Raw genomic sequence first — 19240 nt, forward strand, 5'->3', positions numbered from 1 at the left:
ATCAAATAAGTACATAAACAAGATACCACCAGTCATATGGTTTGTTCTAACTGCAGTATTAGTTTAGTTATTAGATTTGTTTTCTCTAAACGTTGATGTCAGCTTACTGGTAGGTTAATTTGGACGGGATAAAAGTAGATTTACACTTTTTTCTTTTTACAAATGAAGGAAATAAACGATGAAAAGAAGAGAAGTATTATCGCCTAATCATTTTTCTAACACTTTGGAAAGACCACCTGACAATCAGAACCAGGCCTCCTTTGTAATGTCGGGGGGTTTAAAAGCACTGATACTGTTAGTGTCAATTTAGAGGTCAATGTGAAATGTGTCAGGGTTTTCAAATTGTTGGACACAAATTTTTTTCTCGCAAAGTGAAATACAAAATTCAATTTTGCCACAAGGTTTCACTTAAGGTTAGGTTTAAGTCAGTCTGCAGGAATCAATATTCGTCAGTTTGATGTCATAAACAAACAAGTGATTGTTTGTACATGTGTGTGTTTGCACGGGACAAGAGTCACAGTTTACAAGCCGTGTGGATGTGATGGAATCTCCCTCTTGTTTCAGTCATCCCTTCCCTCACTCTCTCCCTCTCTCTCTCTTTTACTCCGGCTGCTAATCAGCATTTGAAAGGCAGCTTTGACACTGAGAAAGAAAGTGGTGTGTCGAGGGGGGTAGAGGGGGTGTTGAGGCGAGGTGGGGGTAAACGCAAGCATGAGACACCGCGAGTTAGGGAGGGAGAGCTGGAGAGAGAATGAGGCGAAGGGGCTGTACAAGCATGCCTTTTATATTTACTAGTGACTGAGAGAGAGAGAAGGAGAGAGAGAGAGGAAGCAGCTGAAGGCAGAGACAACTGGTGTGCACGGCTTTCCCAAGAGGAAATGAAAAGAAAAAAGCACAGCGAGGAGAGTGAATGAGTGAGCGGGAGAGAGGAAGGGTGGGAGGGAGCATGCCGGCTGAAGAGAGAGAGAGAGAAATAGAGAGAGAGCAGGACGGAGAGAAAGAGAGAGAGCGAGAAAGAGATTCTCACACTGGCTGTGTCCTAATCCGAGTCCATCTCCAAGAAGCAACAGAGCAGAGTGTTGCTGAAGTGAGTCTGAGAGCCAGGGAGAGCTACATCAGCTAGCGCGCACACACAACACGCACACACACTCTCTCTCTCTGTCTCTCTCCCCCTCTCTTACTCTGTCTCTCTCTTTCATACACACTCTCTTTTTTTTTGCAAACGGGAGTCCACACGATGTGTCCGGCTGCACTGCCACAGCTTTTGTGAAAAGTGAGGGGACCGACACTGCCCCCCCATCCCATCCTCCCTTTGGCTCACACACACAGTGTTTGTTTGCTGTGTTTAAGCCCGAGGTGCTGCTGGTGGAGTTGGTGGTGGTGGGGAGGGGGCACTGCCAGGGCAGAGCAAGGGGCTCCGGAGTAGAAGAGGCGGAGGAGAGGAAGAGAAAGAGGAGAAGAGGAAGAAGAAGAGAGACAAAGTGGATCAGATCAACAGCAGCAGACTGATCGCTGGAAATGCCCGTCAGGTGAGTTGATAATGGATCTAACAACTTACACACACACATGCACGAGTATACACTCACTTTCCCACACACATGCTTCATTTCCACGCACACACACAGTTGTAAAGTTCTAAAGTCAGATTTTGTCTGATTTCTGCATGTAGTTTTAAATTGATGGTTTCTGATAGGTCAATGATATCTTTTTAAATCTTTTTTATTAATGTGTGAAAGAGGACTTTTTAACTTTACACCTGAGGTGTCTTCTTTTTTCTCTGATATTTAATATCAGCATTTGAGCATCAACGATTAACTTTAGGATGTGATCGATTACACAATTTAAATTATGAGCCCTTACGCAAATAGCAGAAGGTTGTAGAATTTATTTAATAAAAGAGTAAAATCAGTAAACGGCCGAAAAAGAATGAAAAGTTTTATATTTAAATGGACCTTTCTTTTGCTTTCCTGATGTCATCTTTTACTGTGTGAAAGCTTGTTTGAATGAACAATTGATAACAGAACATGTAAATATAAGTGTGCATATATGAGCACCAAATGCACAGTTTTGTAATTGAATTAAAAACAATTTATGTTAACAATTCATTCAATCAGATGTCTAGATTAAATGTTGAAAGACTCAAAGGGCTTTTTGCATTTCATCAATTTATTGTAACCGATGGACTAATTCACTGCGGATTATTTCAATCCTTGCTTTTTTACGAGTATCCAAATAATTGTCTGTTTATGTTCTGTGCTGAATGGCTGCAATAATAATTACCAAAACACTTTCTGATAAAAATGTGTGTGTGCTTAAGTTTGAGCTACAGAAGCAAGTGTGAGAGAGAGAGAGAGAGCGCGGCTGCATGTCCGTCTCAACCTGCAAAGGCAGAATTGGTCACAGTTTACTGGCTTTGCAACATTTACTGCCTTCAGGGTGTTTGCAGCAGGTGGTCCAAAAATTGGGAGAATGAGTGTGACAAACGCACAGTGTTCATTGCTGCTGTGCGGTAAATAATAACATCAACCATCACAAACTGATTTCTGATTTTTTTTTTGTTTGTGATGAAAGGCAGTTTTTTTTTTTTTGATAGTTAGAGTCTTTTACTTTCTGTAAAAGTCAGACTCTTAAAGAAGCCAAGCACTGATTTAACATTTTCTTTATATGGGTGTGCAAAAATGTGTGTCTAGATTCCTGCAAGATTCCCTTTTTGTGTTTGCACATGTGTCTGTCCATATGTCCATATTTGTGCTTTTGTCATACCCTCCTTGAATATTTATCCAGAATCTGAGTTGTTTGTTTTGTATAAATACTGCTGTGTTTGGTACCCGGCCCAGCAGCATCATTTGCACACACACCTGCAGAGAAAGCAGGTGCTCGAGATAAATTCAAAGCAAATAACTACCTGCAGCACAGATTCACTCTTTCAGGTGTCTGGACGAGGTGTCAAAGTGGTGCGATAAGTAAAAAAGAGTAATGTCTGTTCATGCTCTTATGTGATCTGACATTTACTGCAAAAAAAAGCAGTATTTTGTTTCACTTTTTCAGGATTTCACATTTTTATAGAAGCTATATATCTACTTTTCAGTCGGTATTCCTGCTTTGGAGATTGAAAACAGCAGCAATAAATGTATGTAGAAGCGCTGACACGAAACAGCTTGAGACCGTGTCATCACACGTACGTGGTACAGTTTATACCCCGGACCACTGAGCCTCTAAGCCACTCCATCCGTTTCAGCTCTGGCATGTGCAGGGCTCTTTGGTCGTGACCTCGCTTCAGGCCTTTTATATTAGACCCAGATGCAAGATTCTTCTTTGGCTTTTGGGTTTAAGGAGCTGCGGTTCATGCCAGCGGGCGACTGTGTGACAGACTCTGAATTGGATGACTTTGTGCAAGTGAAATTGTTGGCAAGAAAGTGCTCTGTTTGAAGACGGCAGACAAAAAGTAAAGCTAAAAAAATGTTTAATATAAGGTAGCTGTTTTTTTTCTCAAGGGCAGGCAGATGAACCTGTTTTTATATTTTCGGTGCAGGTGTGTATTTCTGATGATCTTGCACGGTAACATCTGGTTTTCTTTGCAAGTTAAGAGTTCTTTTACATAAACACCACTCTCACACGAACAGATAGAGGTGATATCAGTCATTTTCAAGTTATTTCAGTTTCGTGCCTCTCTGATATCGTCGCAGGTAGACAGGTACCTCACCACTTCCTCTTCCTTTGCATCTCTTGATATTTTCTGTCTCTTTCTATTGCTCCCTTACACACACACACACACACACACACACACACACACACACACACACACACACACACACACGCACACACACTAAGGTGGTCAGTGTCTGCTATGTTGACAGACAGCAGCTCACACACGCCTTGCTCTCTCTCTGGCTGTGCCTGCCTGAGTGTGTGTGTGTGTGTGTGTGTGTGTGTGTGTGTGTGTGTGTGTCTGTGTGTGTGAGGAGCATTGACAGACAGTGTGTGGGTCTGTGACAGAGGGTGTCAGCGTGGTGTCAGGGAGATGTGTTTAGTGTCACACTCTGCTGACCTGATCTCCGCTCGGACTGTCCGCTCCGGCCCCGCTGTGGCTCCTTACATAACCCCTGCTGTCATTCACACACCGGCCTAAAGGGATCCTCACACTCACACTCATACACACACACACACACAGTAACTTAGTGACGTGCACAAGATGTGAAGGCATCCAAAGTCACAGTCTAATGCAAGATCAGGTGCTAACCTCTCATCATCATCTCTTTTGTTAACTTATTTATGCCACGACGAAACGGAAAAGTTAACACTAGATGTGAAAATATTTAAACAAAGCGCGAAGCTTCCAGCAGTGTGTGGGAATCTAGTCCGAGGCCTGCGAAGGATCAGGGTGTCCCCATGGTGCAGCGAGACACCTACACAACTTGTGCAACTCCTATGAAGAGTTTGACTGTGCTCTGAACTCTGACTTTTGCACCCTGCTAATTGATGTGTCTGTATTAGCATGTGGACATCGCTGTGCTGAATGAGTTTACTTTCAAGTCCAAGCACACACTTGCATCTGTGTGTGTGTGTGTGTGTGTGTGTGTGTGTGTGTGTGTGTGTGTGTGTTGGAGAGAGTGAGTGACCCTGTGTGCTGTGCTTTGGCCTGTGGTTATTTGGAGGTCAGGGCTGATGTGGTCTCTGCCTGCGGGAGTGGATTTACCATCTTCTGCCTTATAGAGAGAAACCTGCATCCACTTAGCCGACTCTTTCACACTCGGAGAGAGAACTTTCCATTTATTTATTTTTTTACCTTTTTCTGTTTGTTCAACACAAATAACTTTATAAAATTTGGAAAAAAAAAAAAGCATTTGAAAAGTAACGTGACTATTTTGAGAATCCTCCCTTTGAAGCGCTTTTGATTGACCTCCCTATTTGATCCTCTGACTTAGAGGTCGGAGTATTTAACCTCAGAGTTTACAGCAGCTGTTGAACTTGTTCAGTTTTGTTGGCACAGGGTTTTGTCTTGACTTTTAGGCATAGATATCATAAAGGTCAGGGATGGTTCATGACGGCCTTAACATTTGTATTATTTATTTCTATTATTGCTGTATTTCACTCTAATTTAAAGTTTATATTTTGGTTGTTTTGGTGAGTTATTTTAATGATGAACTCTTTAAATTACAGGACACATTTTATCCATATCATGCTATCATATCCTCTCAGTGTCCAGTTTTACTTGTCAGTGCTGGCACCAGATAAAGTGGTTCTTTGTCAAATCGTCTAAGTTGTCTAGTAATTTGGGTAACACGTTGTTTCTTTTATTTTTGATGATTCTAATTGGTTGCCACAGAAGTTGTCACTCTTTTAATTCATACCACTTTGTAGGATAAAGTTTGCAACCTTATTTTACTTCTTATGCTGCTTGAATTTTTTTCCACAAAATGAGGAATGACATTCTTTTTTTTCAAAAATCCACTCGACGGTGTTCTCTATTTTTCAGGCTAATGTTGTAAATACAGCACGCTGTTGTGCGTAGCTACTTTGAACTTTCATATTTAATACAGTGCAGGTGAAGGGGAGTGAATAGTTTGTGTGTACTGGGGCCCGATGTGGATGGTAATTATGACAGGCATGGATTGGAGCTTGCGTAGCTCCACGCCCGTGAGGAGTGGACATCAAAGCTCATTCACCAAAGCACTCTGTAATAAAAGAGGAGGGGAGAGATATTGATTACCATGGGTGAACATTAGCAAATCTCTTTCTCTCTCCTTTTTTTTCATATACGTCTTCATCCGTCCATCACTCCTCTCCCGCTCACTCTCTTTCTCTCACTGTCTGATTTACCTCTCTCCACCTCAACTTATGCTTCCTTCATCCCCCATCCGCTCTCCAATCCCCCCTCTCTTATCATTTATTAATCACTGATCTCTTTATTCTGTATTCTTCCCGTGAAGGGACGGTCCACACAGTGACTGTACACTGCTGGTTGTTATCATCATTCCTTTACACCCTTCCCGAACCCTCCTCTTCCTCTCCATCAACGTGGAGATACCTGAGGGCAGGCGGGGTCACTCTGGTCCAATCTAACGTCGTATTGATTCCATTAGATAATTAATGACCCAGGCAGGGGCCAGGGAGGAGCAAAGAGGGGGTTAGGAGAGGGGATGTGGGGCTGAGGATGATGGGAGAGGCGGAGGGATTGGAGGAAGGGGAGCAAGGGGTGGGAGGGACGCCAAGGCCCTTGAGAGTTTGAGAGAAACCTTTGGTTTGGAATGATCATGAGTCGTCAAGGTCAACCGCAGCCGGTGCTCGGATACTAAAGCAGAATGCAGAGCAAGTTGGAATACTGATAGATATGGGGGGGGGGGGGGGGGGGCTTCATGTCCAGCAGCTGTCGATTGATCAGCGGCTGAAAAATTGTACATTAAAAAGTCTTTTGACTTCCAAATCTTGAGGTCCAACCAGGGCCGTAATGCATGATAAGTAGTTTTGAGCCCTCCAACCAGAATACCAAACTTCATCTCCCCGGACGCTTCAGACGCTCATTTACAACTACTCAACAACATGAAAGGCAAGATAGAAAACTAGCTACATCAAATATTCTGTGCATGTTATTTCCAACCGTGTTTGCTACATCTTCCATGATATTGAGCGTTCCCTCTGATAAAATATTATTCGCCGGAATATCTACATCGCTGTGGTATGTGAACTTCACTTTGACCTTAAGTCGAAGATAATTAGAGAGAGAGGGTTGGAAAAGAGCTGTAAGAGAGTCTGAAGATACTAATGCTCTAGTATTTTCAGACAATTGATAGATGACAGAAAACAAGAAAGGGAAGACAGAGATGAGGTGTAGTGTGGTTAACATGCCAAAGCCAGACCAGCCTGTCCTGAGCATTTTTCTCAAAGGGCTGTTATTGGCAAACTGCAGATAAATCAGCTGTTCAATGCTCCTGTCATCTCATCTATGGGGTGCAAAAGAAACTAGTCAAAATGTCCCAGTACAGATATCAACAAAAGTTTAAGTTTGAATATTGCAGATTTGGTAAAACAGACTCCAGGGGTGCTATTTTAGCAAGGCGCTGACAGGCTAATCTCCACCAAGACTAGATCTAAAAAAAGACGCAAGCTTCAAGACTTGAAAAGACTCCTGTGTGTTTTTTCACTTTATCTGAAATAAAAAAAAATACTGTAGGTTGTCCCTAAACCCTTTTTTATAACTTCCTTGGATAGTAAACTCCTCAGAACTTGACAGAAATCATAAAAACCTTCAGAGCTCAAACTATTATCCTCCCCCTTTCCCTACAGCTTGAGCCTACTCGTCACCTTTGCACGATGGCAGCGTGCATGTGGTCTCTGTGGAGCTATGAAACCTCCTCTGCCTCCACATTCACAGTCTTGGCCAGCCTCTATATTGGGCCCCAGGGGTTGAGGAGATGAGGCATAAAACAACCATGTCTCTACCTAGGGGAGCTGGTGGCATGGCACTGAGGCTATTGTCTGTCTGCGTGCTGTTTGACTTAAATGTGTTCATTTGCCTGATGCCCCTAGCTCCCTGCGGGGAGGGGCAACGCGGGGAGAGGAGGGGCAGGCTAACGAACCACTGACAGCTGGAGGCCCTAATTAAACGTCCCCGCTGAAAATAAACAGAGCAGGAGCCAAGCGAGCAGCCAGAGAGGGAACGCACGGCAAACAGCGGCTGTGTACGCTCGCCGCAGTGCCCTCCGCTCTGTTGCTGTTGAGGCCGTGCCAAAAGTGCATGGCTCTATAGGGCAGGGGTCTCAAACACACACTCACATAAACTACACTGATGAATATGGAGCACTGCAGCAACACATCGTGAACACCTGCGGTCACACTTGATACAGGTTGATCTCTACAGCTGTGGGCGCCGTATATTTTTACACTCAGTGCTCTCAGAAGTCACACTTTTCCTTTTCCATATATTTCCCACTGAGCCGTTACAGAATAAGTCGACTCAGCGGATTGTTTCACACTCTGCGTCCAGATGACACTTCTGACATTCAGCCTGTTGTTGCTGCCTGCTAGCTAGCCAGAGCATTAGCAGTCAAAGTGGCGGGGTCCATTTGGGTGAGTGCATTAATGGGCCGCCCAACCTGCGACAAGGTTATGAGGCTGATTGAATAATTACTGTGGAGGCCCCTGTCCATTACGCCCCTGTGTCTGCTCTGATAGAGGGAGAGATGGAGAGATAGCTCGAGACAGAAAGATGGGGGGAGAGATTAGATAAGCACAGATAGGGTCAATTAAGAGATAAACATACAGGTATGGGATGGAAAAAAGCCATGCATGTGTATATGTGTGGGTGAAAATGTGAGGGTAAATTGTTTCCGTCCTCTGTCTCCTTTTTTAATCCCTCCATCCTACTGTATGCAGCTGAAATTGGCATGTAGCACATTTAACCAGGTGAGATAGAGAAGGTGACAAAGGTGAAGTTGTTAGACAGAGGTGTGCTGCCCTCAGCTCGACCCTGTCTTCTCTTCAGCAGACTCTTTGTGAAAAAGCACTGTCAATGTCTCAGTGTGCAAGCTTTAGACAAGCAGATATAGGTTTCCTATAGTCGAGTGAAGCCTCAGCCTTAAACATTAGCCAGGGACAAAATATTCTGTCAATGTAAGCACCCTGCGTAAGGGTTAAATCTTGCGTCGGAAAATTCCCCTTGATTGATCAAATTAGCATCTTTACCACTCTCTTAGTGACTTAAATCAACTTATGGGGCAATCCATTTTAAGTGATCAGAATCTGATACAACCAAATTCAAGCTGACAGTACGCTCCCAAAGCCAAGAAAGTTTATCGCAATTAATCATGCGTTTAAAAAAAAAAAAAGGACAGTTGATTTGTGATACAGCCTTTGGCTTATACATTGCCAAAATGTATTTACCACACTGTGTCTGCATTAAGTTTTTAGCTGTTCTGTATCGCTTTTAATTTTCTTCAGCAGTTTTGTCAATACCCCAAAAATCTGAAACACTAATGAATTCATCAGCCTCAACTGCACTTGAAGTTATTTAGGAAACGATAATGTGCTAAGCTCAAACGGTGAGTATGGTAGACTAAACTGCTCCATGTTAGCGTTGTCCCTTTGATCATGTGATCATGCTGACTTTAGCATTCTCTCTTAAGTCTGCTCAGGATAAAGCTACTGTGAGGTTAGTGTGATACGTTATCTCTCTACTGATATGATCTTTTACATGCTAAGTAGTGTTTTCTGACAAAAACCTCATCCTGCTTGGTTTCAAGTGTTACACTACCACTCACTGTGAATCCATGGATTCCAATGGCAATACCGGTCTGCACGCTGTAGATGGCTCTGTCTGACACAGACTGGACGTTGGCTATGACAGGCATTGACAGTAACTACATGGAAATAATCAGTCTAATTACAGATAGTCTGGTGTGCTTTAGCTGTAGTACTGTCTTGTTGGTAGTTATCAGTGTTTGATGATTTTACCTCTAGGCTCCTGAAGAGAGACAGGACATTTTGGGAGGAGAGAGTGGGGAATGACATGCAGCAATGGGACGAGGTCGGATTAGAATCCACGGCAGCTGCGACGTGGTCTATAGTCTATCTACATGGGGCGTGCGACATAACCACTGGCCTATTCCGACACCCCAAGCAATAACCATTTGTTCAGTTTCTACTGAGGCCACTCTTTTTCTCACTGGCCAAGACTGTTAGCAGTAGAAAGAATACTTTTCTGCTTTTTTATTTCAGCCTTTAACTACTAAAGGTGTATGACCCGACCTCCCCTTTTACCATCTTTTCTCTGGGGTGAATCCAACGTTGACTCCTCTGCCTTTGAAATTGGTCCAAGAAGTTTTCCTGCATACATTTTTACATTGGCTGTTTAAGCCTAGATTTGTGAAATGATATCTGCCAAACCTGCCCGGCTTCTGCTGACCCCTCTTAACCAAGGTCAACATAGCAATGCTCAAACTGGAGACATAATCCATTTTCCTCCGCCCCGGCAAAGCTCTACTGAGTTGATTGTGCTGACCCAGCCGGGCCAAATAGTGAGAGAGATAGAGAGTGAGAGGAAGTAAGAAAGAGAGAGAGGGCATCTCAGGCCCAAGGGCATGACATGGGTGTGCTCGGGGCCACACCAGCCCTTTAAATGTCAACACAGCAATGAGGGGAGGGTGACTGGTGAGGAGCAGGGCTCTCTTTGAGGACATTTGAAGAATATTGGCAACTTTGACCACGGGAGAAGGTGTCGGAGACTGGAAAAATGCATCAATAGATGTGGAGGAGTGGGCAACGGACGGGATGTGCCTCATCTTTGGAGATGTTTGTTTCAAAGTCCAGTCGCAAACAAGTTTGCATATCCTCTCAGTGAGAGGGGAGGCGTTTGGACATCTGGGATTTTCAGCTTAATTTTGGCTTCAAAGGTGGCTTAGTGTTTTGTTTTATGTCTTTTACCTTGGGAACAGTCCCTGACCTTTAAGTGGGGAAGTACGTACTGTACATAATTGCTCTCTGTCAACCTAACATCCTTCTTTCTTTCTTTCTTTTTGTCTTTCTTTCTTTCTTTCTTTCTCCCTCTTTGTAAAATATGGCTGCTAGTTTCAACAAGCATATTTAGGAAACCAATTTTTCAGATAGATTAGGTAAGAAATTGTAAGTTGAGTTTACATCCAAGCATGTTAACATAAATGATATTCTCAAAAATAAAATTCCTTCAATGTAAAAGTGGATATGTCACAAATGTCCTTAATTGAGAAAAGGCTTCATGCTCACTCAAGCCTTAAAAAGTATTTTATTCAATGAAAGAAACTGTTAAGCAATATAATATAATACAATATAGTATAAATATAACTGTTAATGAATACAAGGTTTCGAAAAACCTTTTAAATGGAACATCCCAAAAATGCTCGAAGTTGTATCGGACATGATTATTTTATAGCTTTAACTTGTGAATTTACTTACATTACTCAAAACTCTTATTTCCTCTTTCCTCTGCTGTCTGTCATTGAACTCAAGGTCTGAGTCCGTCACACCCTCAGCCAATCAGAGCCTTCGTTAACGCCGACGTCGGCACGTGATTGGGATGGCGACCATGCCGTTTGTCAGCGAGGGGAAGTGTGTAAGTGTGGAGTGGGATTTCCTGCAAGGACTACTGGCCAAGCCTCCCACCCTGCCCTGGTGAGACACAACACACACACACAGACACACAGACACACACACACACACACACACACACACACACACACACACACACATGCTGATACTGTATAAGCCTGAATGCATGTCCATGAATTAATTTCTGCAAGGTGAAATCCATGCCTTAGCACCCTTGCACACAGTGACAGCCTGAAGAAGAATTTCTTATCGATGAAACACAACCTAGAAAACATAAGTCTGATCTTGTTGCCGCTTCATTTAACTGGTATTGTTGCCCACCTGCCAATCCTGTCAGAGCCATGAATCCCCCTCCCCTTAGCAGGAGATTAAGTAAATTTGGCCGGAATTATTAATGGGCAGTCATTTACAGGCGGATATAAAAACTAAGCAGAATCAATGTGTGCGTATTGATTGTTCTCTGTGGCCGGGGTCGAGGCGGTATAATAATGAGATGTTACAGAGGCTGGCAGCATGAGTCCACACACACACACACACACAAAACCACACACACAGTGCACCCTTAATAGAGAATAGCAGGGAGAAATACAACATCTGTGTCAGCTGATTAATATACAAACATATGTACAAACACAATACACAGCCCTTTTCTGTGTTCTTTCTCTTCTTTGCTCACATGCACACCCCCCACTAGTGGTCTTTCATGGGAGGAGAATCAACAACACAGACACGAGGGAGAAAAGCTGGTCCGTCCTGCTCCTCTGGCTCTCTTTCTCACACACACAAACACACACACACACACACACGCACACTTTATTCCAGCGCAGCACCAACACAAATTGTGAAGTGGCTGTGACAACATAATTCCACCACTCAAGCCCCATTGAGGAGAGTCAATACCCAATCAGAGAGACAGGCTACCTGAGCCCCGGCCCCCCTCTGTCACTCTGCCCCTCCCTCTCCTATTGATCCCTCAATCACGGTTTCAGCTCACCAGCCCGGGTCCAGATGAGAGAGAGAGAGCGAGAGAGGGAGAGAGAGGAAAGGGGGGGGGGGGGGGGGGGGGGAATCAAGTGGAGGAAAGTGTGAGATAGTCAGCGAGAGCTTGTATGTGTGTGTTCACATATTGGATTTTGGAGCAAATGGCATTATTAGGACTCTGCTGTGAAATACAGAGGGATAGAGTTTGTCTGTAATTACGAAGGCAATCTGTAGAAGGGCAGGATGGAGATTGTTTCAAAAGACTTGCAGGAGCTATTAATATCATGTGTATTTATGGAATGAGTTTCTGAACGGAGCTCAGGTCATTTATACAGAGCAAGAATCAATCTACAGGTGGTCAGTAAAAGGCCATTATGTGATACCCGTTACTGGGTCAGAATATTTCTCTGCCCTTTTCCTGTTGATTCTCCTCCCTTTGTTTATCTGTTTCTGCCAATTACCACTTTCTTTCCCCTCCACACCCCTTCACGCTTGTCTTTTTCACTCGTAAAAACACCCAACCCCCTTTCTGCCCCTCCGCAGTCTTCAGAACCTGCGTAAAGAGAAGTCTCGCAATGCGGCTCGGTCGCGGCGGGGGAAGGAGAACTTTGAGTTCTTCGAGCTGGCCAAGATGCTGCCTCTGCCTGGCGCCATCACCAGCCAGTTGGACAAGGCCTCGGTGATACGGCTGACCATCAGCTACCTGCACATGCGCACCTTTGCCAGCCAGGGAGACCCGCCCTGGAGCCCACTGATGGAGGGAGACAGCAACTGCAAAGGTAAGCAAAAGGGAGACACCTAAAAACAAGATTAACAGTCAGGTTCTCTATATGAAGGACATTCAGATCACATATTGAAATTCTCATAATGTTTCATTTGCTTTCATTTGACTGCTGATCCATTGTTGTATTTGCCCTTCAGAGGCAATATACCTTAACAATACAGCAGTCATTGCAATATAGCATCTTATTGTACGTTATCTGCACTTTTAATAATCACTTAATTACACCCTCTGGTTATGTACAATTTTATGATTCAAGTTACATTTTCCACCAGTGCTGAGGTGTACACATGTCAATGCAAGCTACCCAGGAGACACTTGACGAATTATTAATTTATTTCTGTCTGTTTCACAACCTGCTAAAACGCCTGATAAGAGCTTAAATTGTGCTTTCATGTCATGTCTCAGATCAGGATTCATGCAGCTCATCCTATAAGGAAAAGACACAGCACAGATCTTCAGACACAAACTAATCAAAACCTGTGTTTCAACTCACATGTCCCTCCTCAATCAAAAGTGCTCAGCAGCAGTCTGCCCATTTACTCCCACCCACAGAGAAACCCTATGCCAAAAAAAATATGTTGAGGACCAGGACAATTATCCGGTCCTCTATTAGTGACTATAATTACTTATGCTGGCCAAGCACATGTTCATTTACAGGCCTGTAAACCTACATGTTTCCATAATCATACAAAGACTCTCCATAGGCTGGTGGGAGTGGGAGAAGGATTTATGTATCGATTGGAAGTGTGAAAGTGTGTGTTTTTATGTGTGTAAGAAGGAGTTTGATGATACACATCGAGGGAGAGAACTATTGGTGCGATTTGTAATTACAGAAATTAACTATATAACGAGGACAGTGTAATTATAAAGCCTGTCTAATTGCTACTATTACTGAAGGGAAACGATGCTGCTACAATTAGAGGTGTGTGTTTATGTGTGTATTTTTGTGTTCGTGCCTGTTCTTGACCGATTTGTGGAAATATGTGCAAAAAATGTGTGTCATGTTGAAGCCATGCTGATGTGTGAGTGTGTAGGCTCGTTATACCGCCATATAAACCCTGATGCCTGTTCACATGTTGATTTATAAAGATGAGAAAGTGGTGCTAATGCACGACCCAAATATTATTAACAATACCAAATCAATACTTTTATCAAGATCATTTAAATTGTGATTTGAACGACAATATTTTTTATTGGAAAGGCCTTTTAATAACCAACATGTCTTCATCATTACAAATTTATCCAAATTACATAACTATGTAAGCGAACTAAGTGATCTCATGGGTTGGGGTAGCATTTCATGACTTTTGGAGATGCTGGTAAGAAATGTGAGTCAGATTAACTTTGTTGTCATTGTTGCAATTGACAAATTACTTTTGTTTTTGAAAAGTAGAGGAGGGGGTGATCCCCAAAAAGGGCCCCAGAAAACACTCATATATTTAGAATGTTCCTAAATCTTAATGGCCGTTTGAAAAGGCTCGTTCACAGCAGACATTTTGACTTGCCATCGCAGGAAAAGCACAGATGTGAAACTCTGTGTCTTTGTCGCTCCAGAAGTAAGAGGGTCTTGTAGCTGCTGCTGCTTTGTTTGATTTGTTGGGATGCTGCCTGTCTGCGCAGGTAGTCAGCAGCTTGGAGAAACCGGGGTAAGGCGAATTAATCAGAATCAGAATCAGAAATACTTTAATCCCAGAGGGAAATTCGGTGCCATGTGCCATGGTTTCCCATTTTCTTTTAGGGTGAGGTCACACTGGCCATACGTACCGTGCCGTACTCAAGCACGATTGGCCCCCCGCTGCGCCATTCCCGGCCCGCGGTCACACTGGCCGGGCCTAAGTATGATTACCTCTTGTACATAACGTCGTAATACAACACATGCACGCTTTATGTTATTATGAAGCGTGTTTACAAACAGACGGACTCGAGAGAGAGGAACAAAAAAGGGACGCCCAGTCAACAACACAGAGAGCATGACAGCTACTTTACTGACTTTGATGCTTATTTTAACCCATTTTAATCAGACACAGCCATAAATAAATAAAAAAATAATATAGATGCACGGCCGAGTCTGCGGCCGAGTCCGCGGCCGCACATCGGAGAACAACACAGAGAACATGACAGCTACTTTGTAGCTTACTTTGAGTCATTTTAGTCAGATACAGCCATGAAACTCTGGATTTCTCCATAATGAAGGCTGTCAGCGTTGTGTACCCGCGTGCTTGTGCTCGTGCATGAAGTGTACCGTGCCGAAAAACACCTCTCCAAAGTGTGCCAAAGCCAAGGAAGTGTACCATACCTGAACACGGCACGGAGCGGTCACACTGGCCAAACAAACTTTTGACTTTAAGGTTGAAGCGTGCTTGGGCACGGTACGGATGGCCAGTGTGACCGCACCCTTAGAGTTCTCCGGCTCGCAAAATCTGGATCGGGGCTTATCCCTGTTTCTAAAATTAGGATATGATGTTTACACAAACACAAAAAGAGGATACTTAAAAAAAAAGTTTAAGTCCATGTAAACCTACTCAATGTCCACTTCAGGATACATCGCATACCACAAAAATCAGGACATTTTTAAAGTAAGAAAATTAGTGTTAAAAAAGCACAGGTATAAATCATTTCACTAATGATAACTGAGTTCTGATTGGCTGGCTCGGATTCAGTGTGATGGTATTGTGCAAGCTGGCTCACTATCACATTATTGTCATGGGGAAACAGAGCATTTGTTAATGTAATTACTAACACCATCTTTCCGTGCTATGGCATGACATGCACAACCACAACAGGATACTTAATGAAGTCTGTAACACTAACGTCCATGTAAACGCACTCATTGATCTTTTTAATGCTTATTGCGACAGCTACACAGGATATCATGACTTTACGTTTAAAAGGCACACACAGAGTATTTACAGACAGTAATTAGAAACTATTGAAGTTCAATACAAAGCAGTAATAATAATGATCTGAATTTCACACTGTTAATCAAAAGTATCCCACTGAAATATCTTCTATTCTATAAAACATGCATAGCCCTTTTCTAAAGAGAACATACATTATCAAGGGTGAATCCAAAAGGATCCATCGATATCTAATCAGGCATGCAGCGCTGCACAATCTGAATGTCTGAGTGATATCCATACGTACTCATAGTCATAGTCACATACTCACACATAGTCATGGCTTTCAGTGAGCTTCACACGTAGTGAATTGTTTTGCTTTTCTTGGCCTTGACAGACAAAAAAAAACTGCTGTTTAGAAAAGTCGGTGTGCAGGTAGCCTTGCTGTCCCACGCATAAGCTGAAAGTGAAGTAGAAAGACAAATGTGAGTTGTGCTGCTTACACTACAATGAAAAGCTCGGGACAAATGTAAACCATAGCTGTAAATAAAGAATCCTGCAGCAGCTACACGAAGGTCACCGATATTGTGAGGCATTTAAAAGCACACTGAATTGCAGCGTGTTCTACCTGCAAATGACATTAGAGTCTGAACTGTTTCGGGCATTTCTTCTACTGATATCTTAAGTCATTTATTAAATGCTTGGAGATTTCTACAAGCTGGTCATACAGCCTCAGCGGGGCCAAGGCTGAAAATGCAATGCTAATTTGGACATCAGTTTGAACAAGTCTACCCACAATGCATTGGCAGGGTTTTTAAGTGTGATGCATGACTTTAATTCTGTTAGTGGAATGTGGTCAGAGTTCCAGCTGAAAAGGAGAGGAGGGGAAGGGACCGATGTAGAAGGAATAAAGATGAGAGGATGAAGAGGAGTCTGAGGAAAGGAAAGGAGGAGGGGGAGGTTGCATTCCTTCACTCGCTCCCTCATGTCCGAGGGTTTTTGGACGGGCGAGGGCCAGTGGAGAGCGGAGAGGAAGGTGGAGGATGGAGGAGAGGAGAGGAGAGGAGAGGAGAGAAGAGGAGAGGGGAGGGATGTATGGAGGGAAGGGGAGGGAAGGGGAGGGGCCGGTGTGGCTTTTGTCTGCTTCCCACGTTTCAAAGCCAGTCTTGAAAAATGAATAGACAGAGGAAAATCAATTGCATGACCTTCACAGAGAGAGGGAGGGAGAGAGAGAAGGAGGAGAGAGACAGATTATGGAAGGAGGGAGCAAACGAAAAAGGAAAGGAAGGAGAGTAAAATGACCCATGATATTCATTCCATTCACTGTGTGTTAGTGTGTGCGTTCTTGTATGTATTCACAGAGCACATCGAAGGACTCAACCCTTTTATTTGAGATCATTTATATTTCAAAACCTCTACATATTGAGTCAATTCTGCTTTAGGGAACAGTTGTTTTTGTTCTATTTCCCTCCTTGTTTAAATGTCCAGATAAAAGATCATTCTGGTTTATCTTTACCTAAGTTAAGTTTTATCTTTGTAGCTTTGACTTCATCATTTCTATCAGTCATGTATCCAACACACTTATGGCTGAGAAAAAGGTGCATCAACAATACAACATTGTATATTTAACAATTTTAACCAATTAATCGTTAATTGGAATTAAACCCAAACACTGAATAAGACAACAGCTGCTCACTACTACACTAAGTTCGGTAGATTTTAGATTCAAAAAGCCTCCTGGTCTTGAAAGTTTGAAGCGTGTTTCACCTCTAACTCATTGACTGTGATTAAGAGATGGATGTTGCTGACCAAGATCTGACCATTATTTGTTGACTAATGTTTTTAATCCTCTCGTTTGGCACCGTTGTTGTTGCCATTTTGTTTATTTTAGTCAAAACTGACCATATTGGAGATTTGGGAGTTTGTGTTCAGTGACTGAAATTAGCACCCATCAGGCAGCCAATCCCACCCGCCTGTCACTCAAACTATCTAACCCCCTTATCATTTATAAAGCCTCCTATGTTTCTTTAAATCCTGACCTAATTTGAACCAGTGAGTTTAATAGAAATTCAACTCCTAAACAGTTTTCATGAACACAAAAGTCATGTTATGACACCCAGTAATTGTTGCCAAACATTGACTTTTTAACAAATTCACAACATTAACAAATGCAGTTAATGACCTAGATTTGTAAAAACGACATAGTCATTATTTCGTCCAAAGAACAAATTGTTTTCAGAAATGTCCTGTATTGCAATCATAGACTGTATAATAAATGAAAAGCAAAAGTAAATCCCAATGATTTAGAGCTCTCCCTGCTGTATGGCTGCAGTATACAGTAGGTCATCCATGTAAACTGCTGCAAACTTTAATTAATTAACACGTCAAAAATGCATTTTGCTACATGGTGTCTGACATTATAATGAGTTCATATCATGCTGGTTTATGTGAGAAGTTCACGGTGTGTTTTGGTCAATTCAGTGGCTCCACCAGCTAGATTCCCTTCTGCACATTTCTTGGCTCTAAATTATATCACCAGCACAATATGTCTGCGCTCGACTAGGCAATGTTTTGGCTTCAAGTTTGTATAATGGAAGGAGATAGAGCCTTATTTACACACAGTCTATGATTGCAATGTACTGTATCTTAATTCAGGTCAGGTTATTACAGAAGAAAATAGTGACATTTCCATAGAAGTACATTTTGTAGTTGATTTAATACTTGGAACACAAACTACTCAGACTTTATTGAGCAAGTGCAACAACAGAGTAGCTGGAGATCCCCTCAGTGTTTTACAAGGTACAGTACAATGACAGCTCACAGCAGCAACAGGGCCAGCTCAAGTGTTTTACTGTCTCTGTTAGTGAGGTCAAACACACCTCTATCCTCCCCAGCCATGGTGACATTGACTTTCATTCCCTCTCCCTTCTCTCTCACCCTTGTCTCCTTTCTTTCATTGCCTCTGTCTCCCTCGCCCCTAGTCTCCCTTCTGTCTCCCCCACCTCTTCTTTCTCCCTGTGTCTGCCTCCCCTCTAATTCACGGCGTTTAAAGCAGCCAGGGCTTTTAAGGGAAGTTAATTGCACTCAAATTATGTTCGACCGCGAAAAGAAGCAAGGGAGGAGAGACAGAGATAGAGATAGAGGAGAGATAGAAGGAGGGAGGGATGGATGTCAGGGAGAGAAGATAATTGCGACAGAGGGACACCACGATTAGGGTCACTCTTTCTCCCTCTCTCTGTCTGTTGAACAGCCGAAACATCACATTTGGATGCTAGTAAACAACTTGGCAGGTGATCAGGCTCTTGTTTTGAAAGGATAAAGCTACGGCAGCTCAAGCCAGACTTGTGAGACAAAGGCGGAGAAGAAGAAGAAGACAGAGAAATTAGAGAATGAGAAAAAAAAAAAAGGGGGGTTTGCCGCTTCTGTTTCCGGTTTGCCTCCATGGAAACATACTAACCTGGTTCAAAAGGTTGACACTGTGGTGGTGGAAAGATGGGCTGTGTGTGTGTAAATGGTCGTGTGTATGACGAAAGAAGGAGTAATAAATGTGTGTGTGTGT

The 19240-nt window shown here is 42.9% G+C and overlaps 1 protein-coding gene across 1 annotated transcript in view; it reads left to right on the top strand.

Moving 5' to 3' along the window:
* Window positions 1-813: 813 nt before the first annotated feature.
* npas1 (neuronal PAS domain protein 1) overlaps window positions 814-19240 on the top strand; it is a 39149-nt gene continuing 20722 nt past the window's right edge. The window contains exons 1-3 of the mRNA XM_020639308.3: window positions 814-1529; window positions 10981-11142; window positions 12604-12839. Of these exons, the coding sequence (XP_020494964.2) occupies window positions 11048-11142; window positions 12604-12839 (331 nt within the window). The 5' untranslated portion in view covers window positions 814-1529; window positions 10981-11047. The remainder of the gene's footprint in view (window positions 1530-10980; window positions 11143-12603; window positions 12840-19240) is intronic.

The sequence above is a fragment of the Labrus bergylta genome, chromosome 11 (genome assembly GCF_963930695.1).
Source record: "Labrus bergylta chromosome 11, fLabBer1.1, whole genome shotgun sequence".
NCBI classification, from domain to species: Eukaryota; Metazoa; Chordata; class Actinopteri; order Labriformes; family Labridae; genus Labrus; species Labrus bergylta.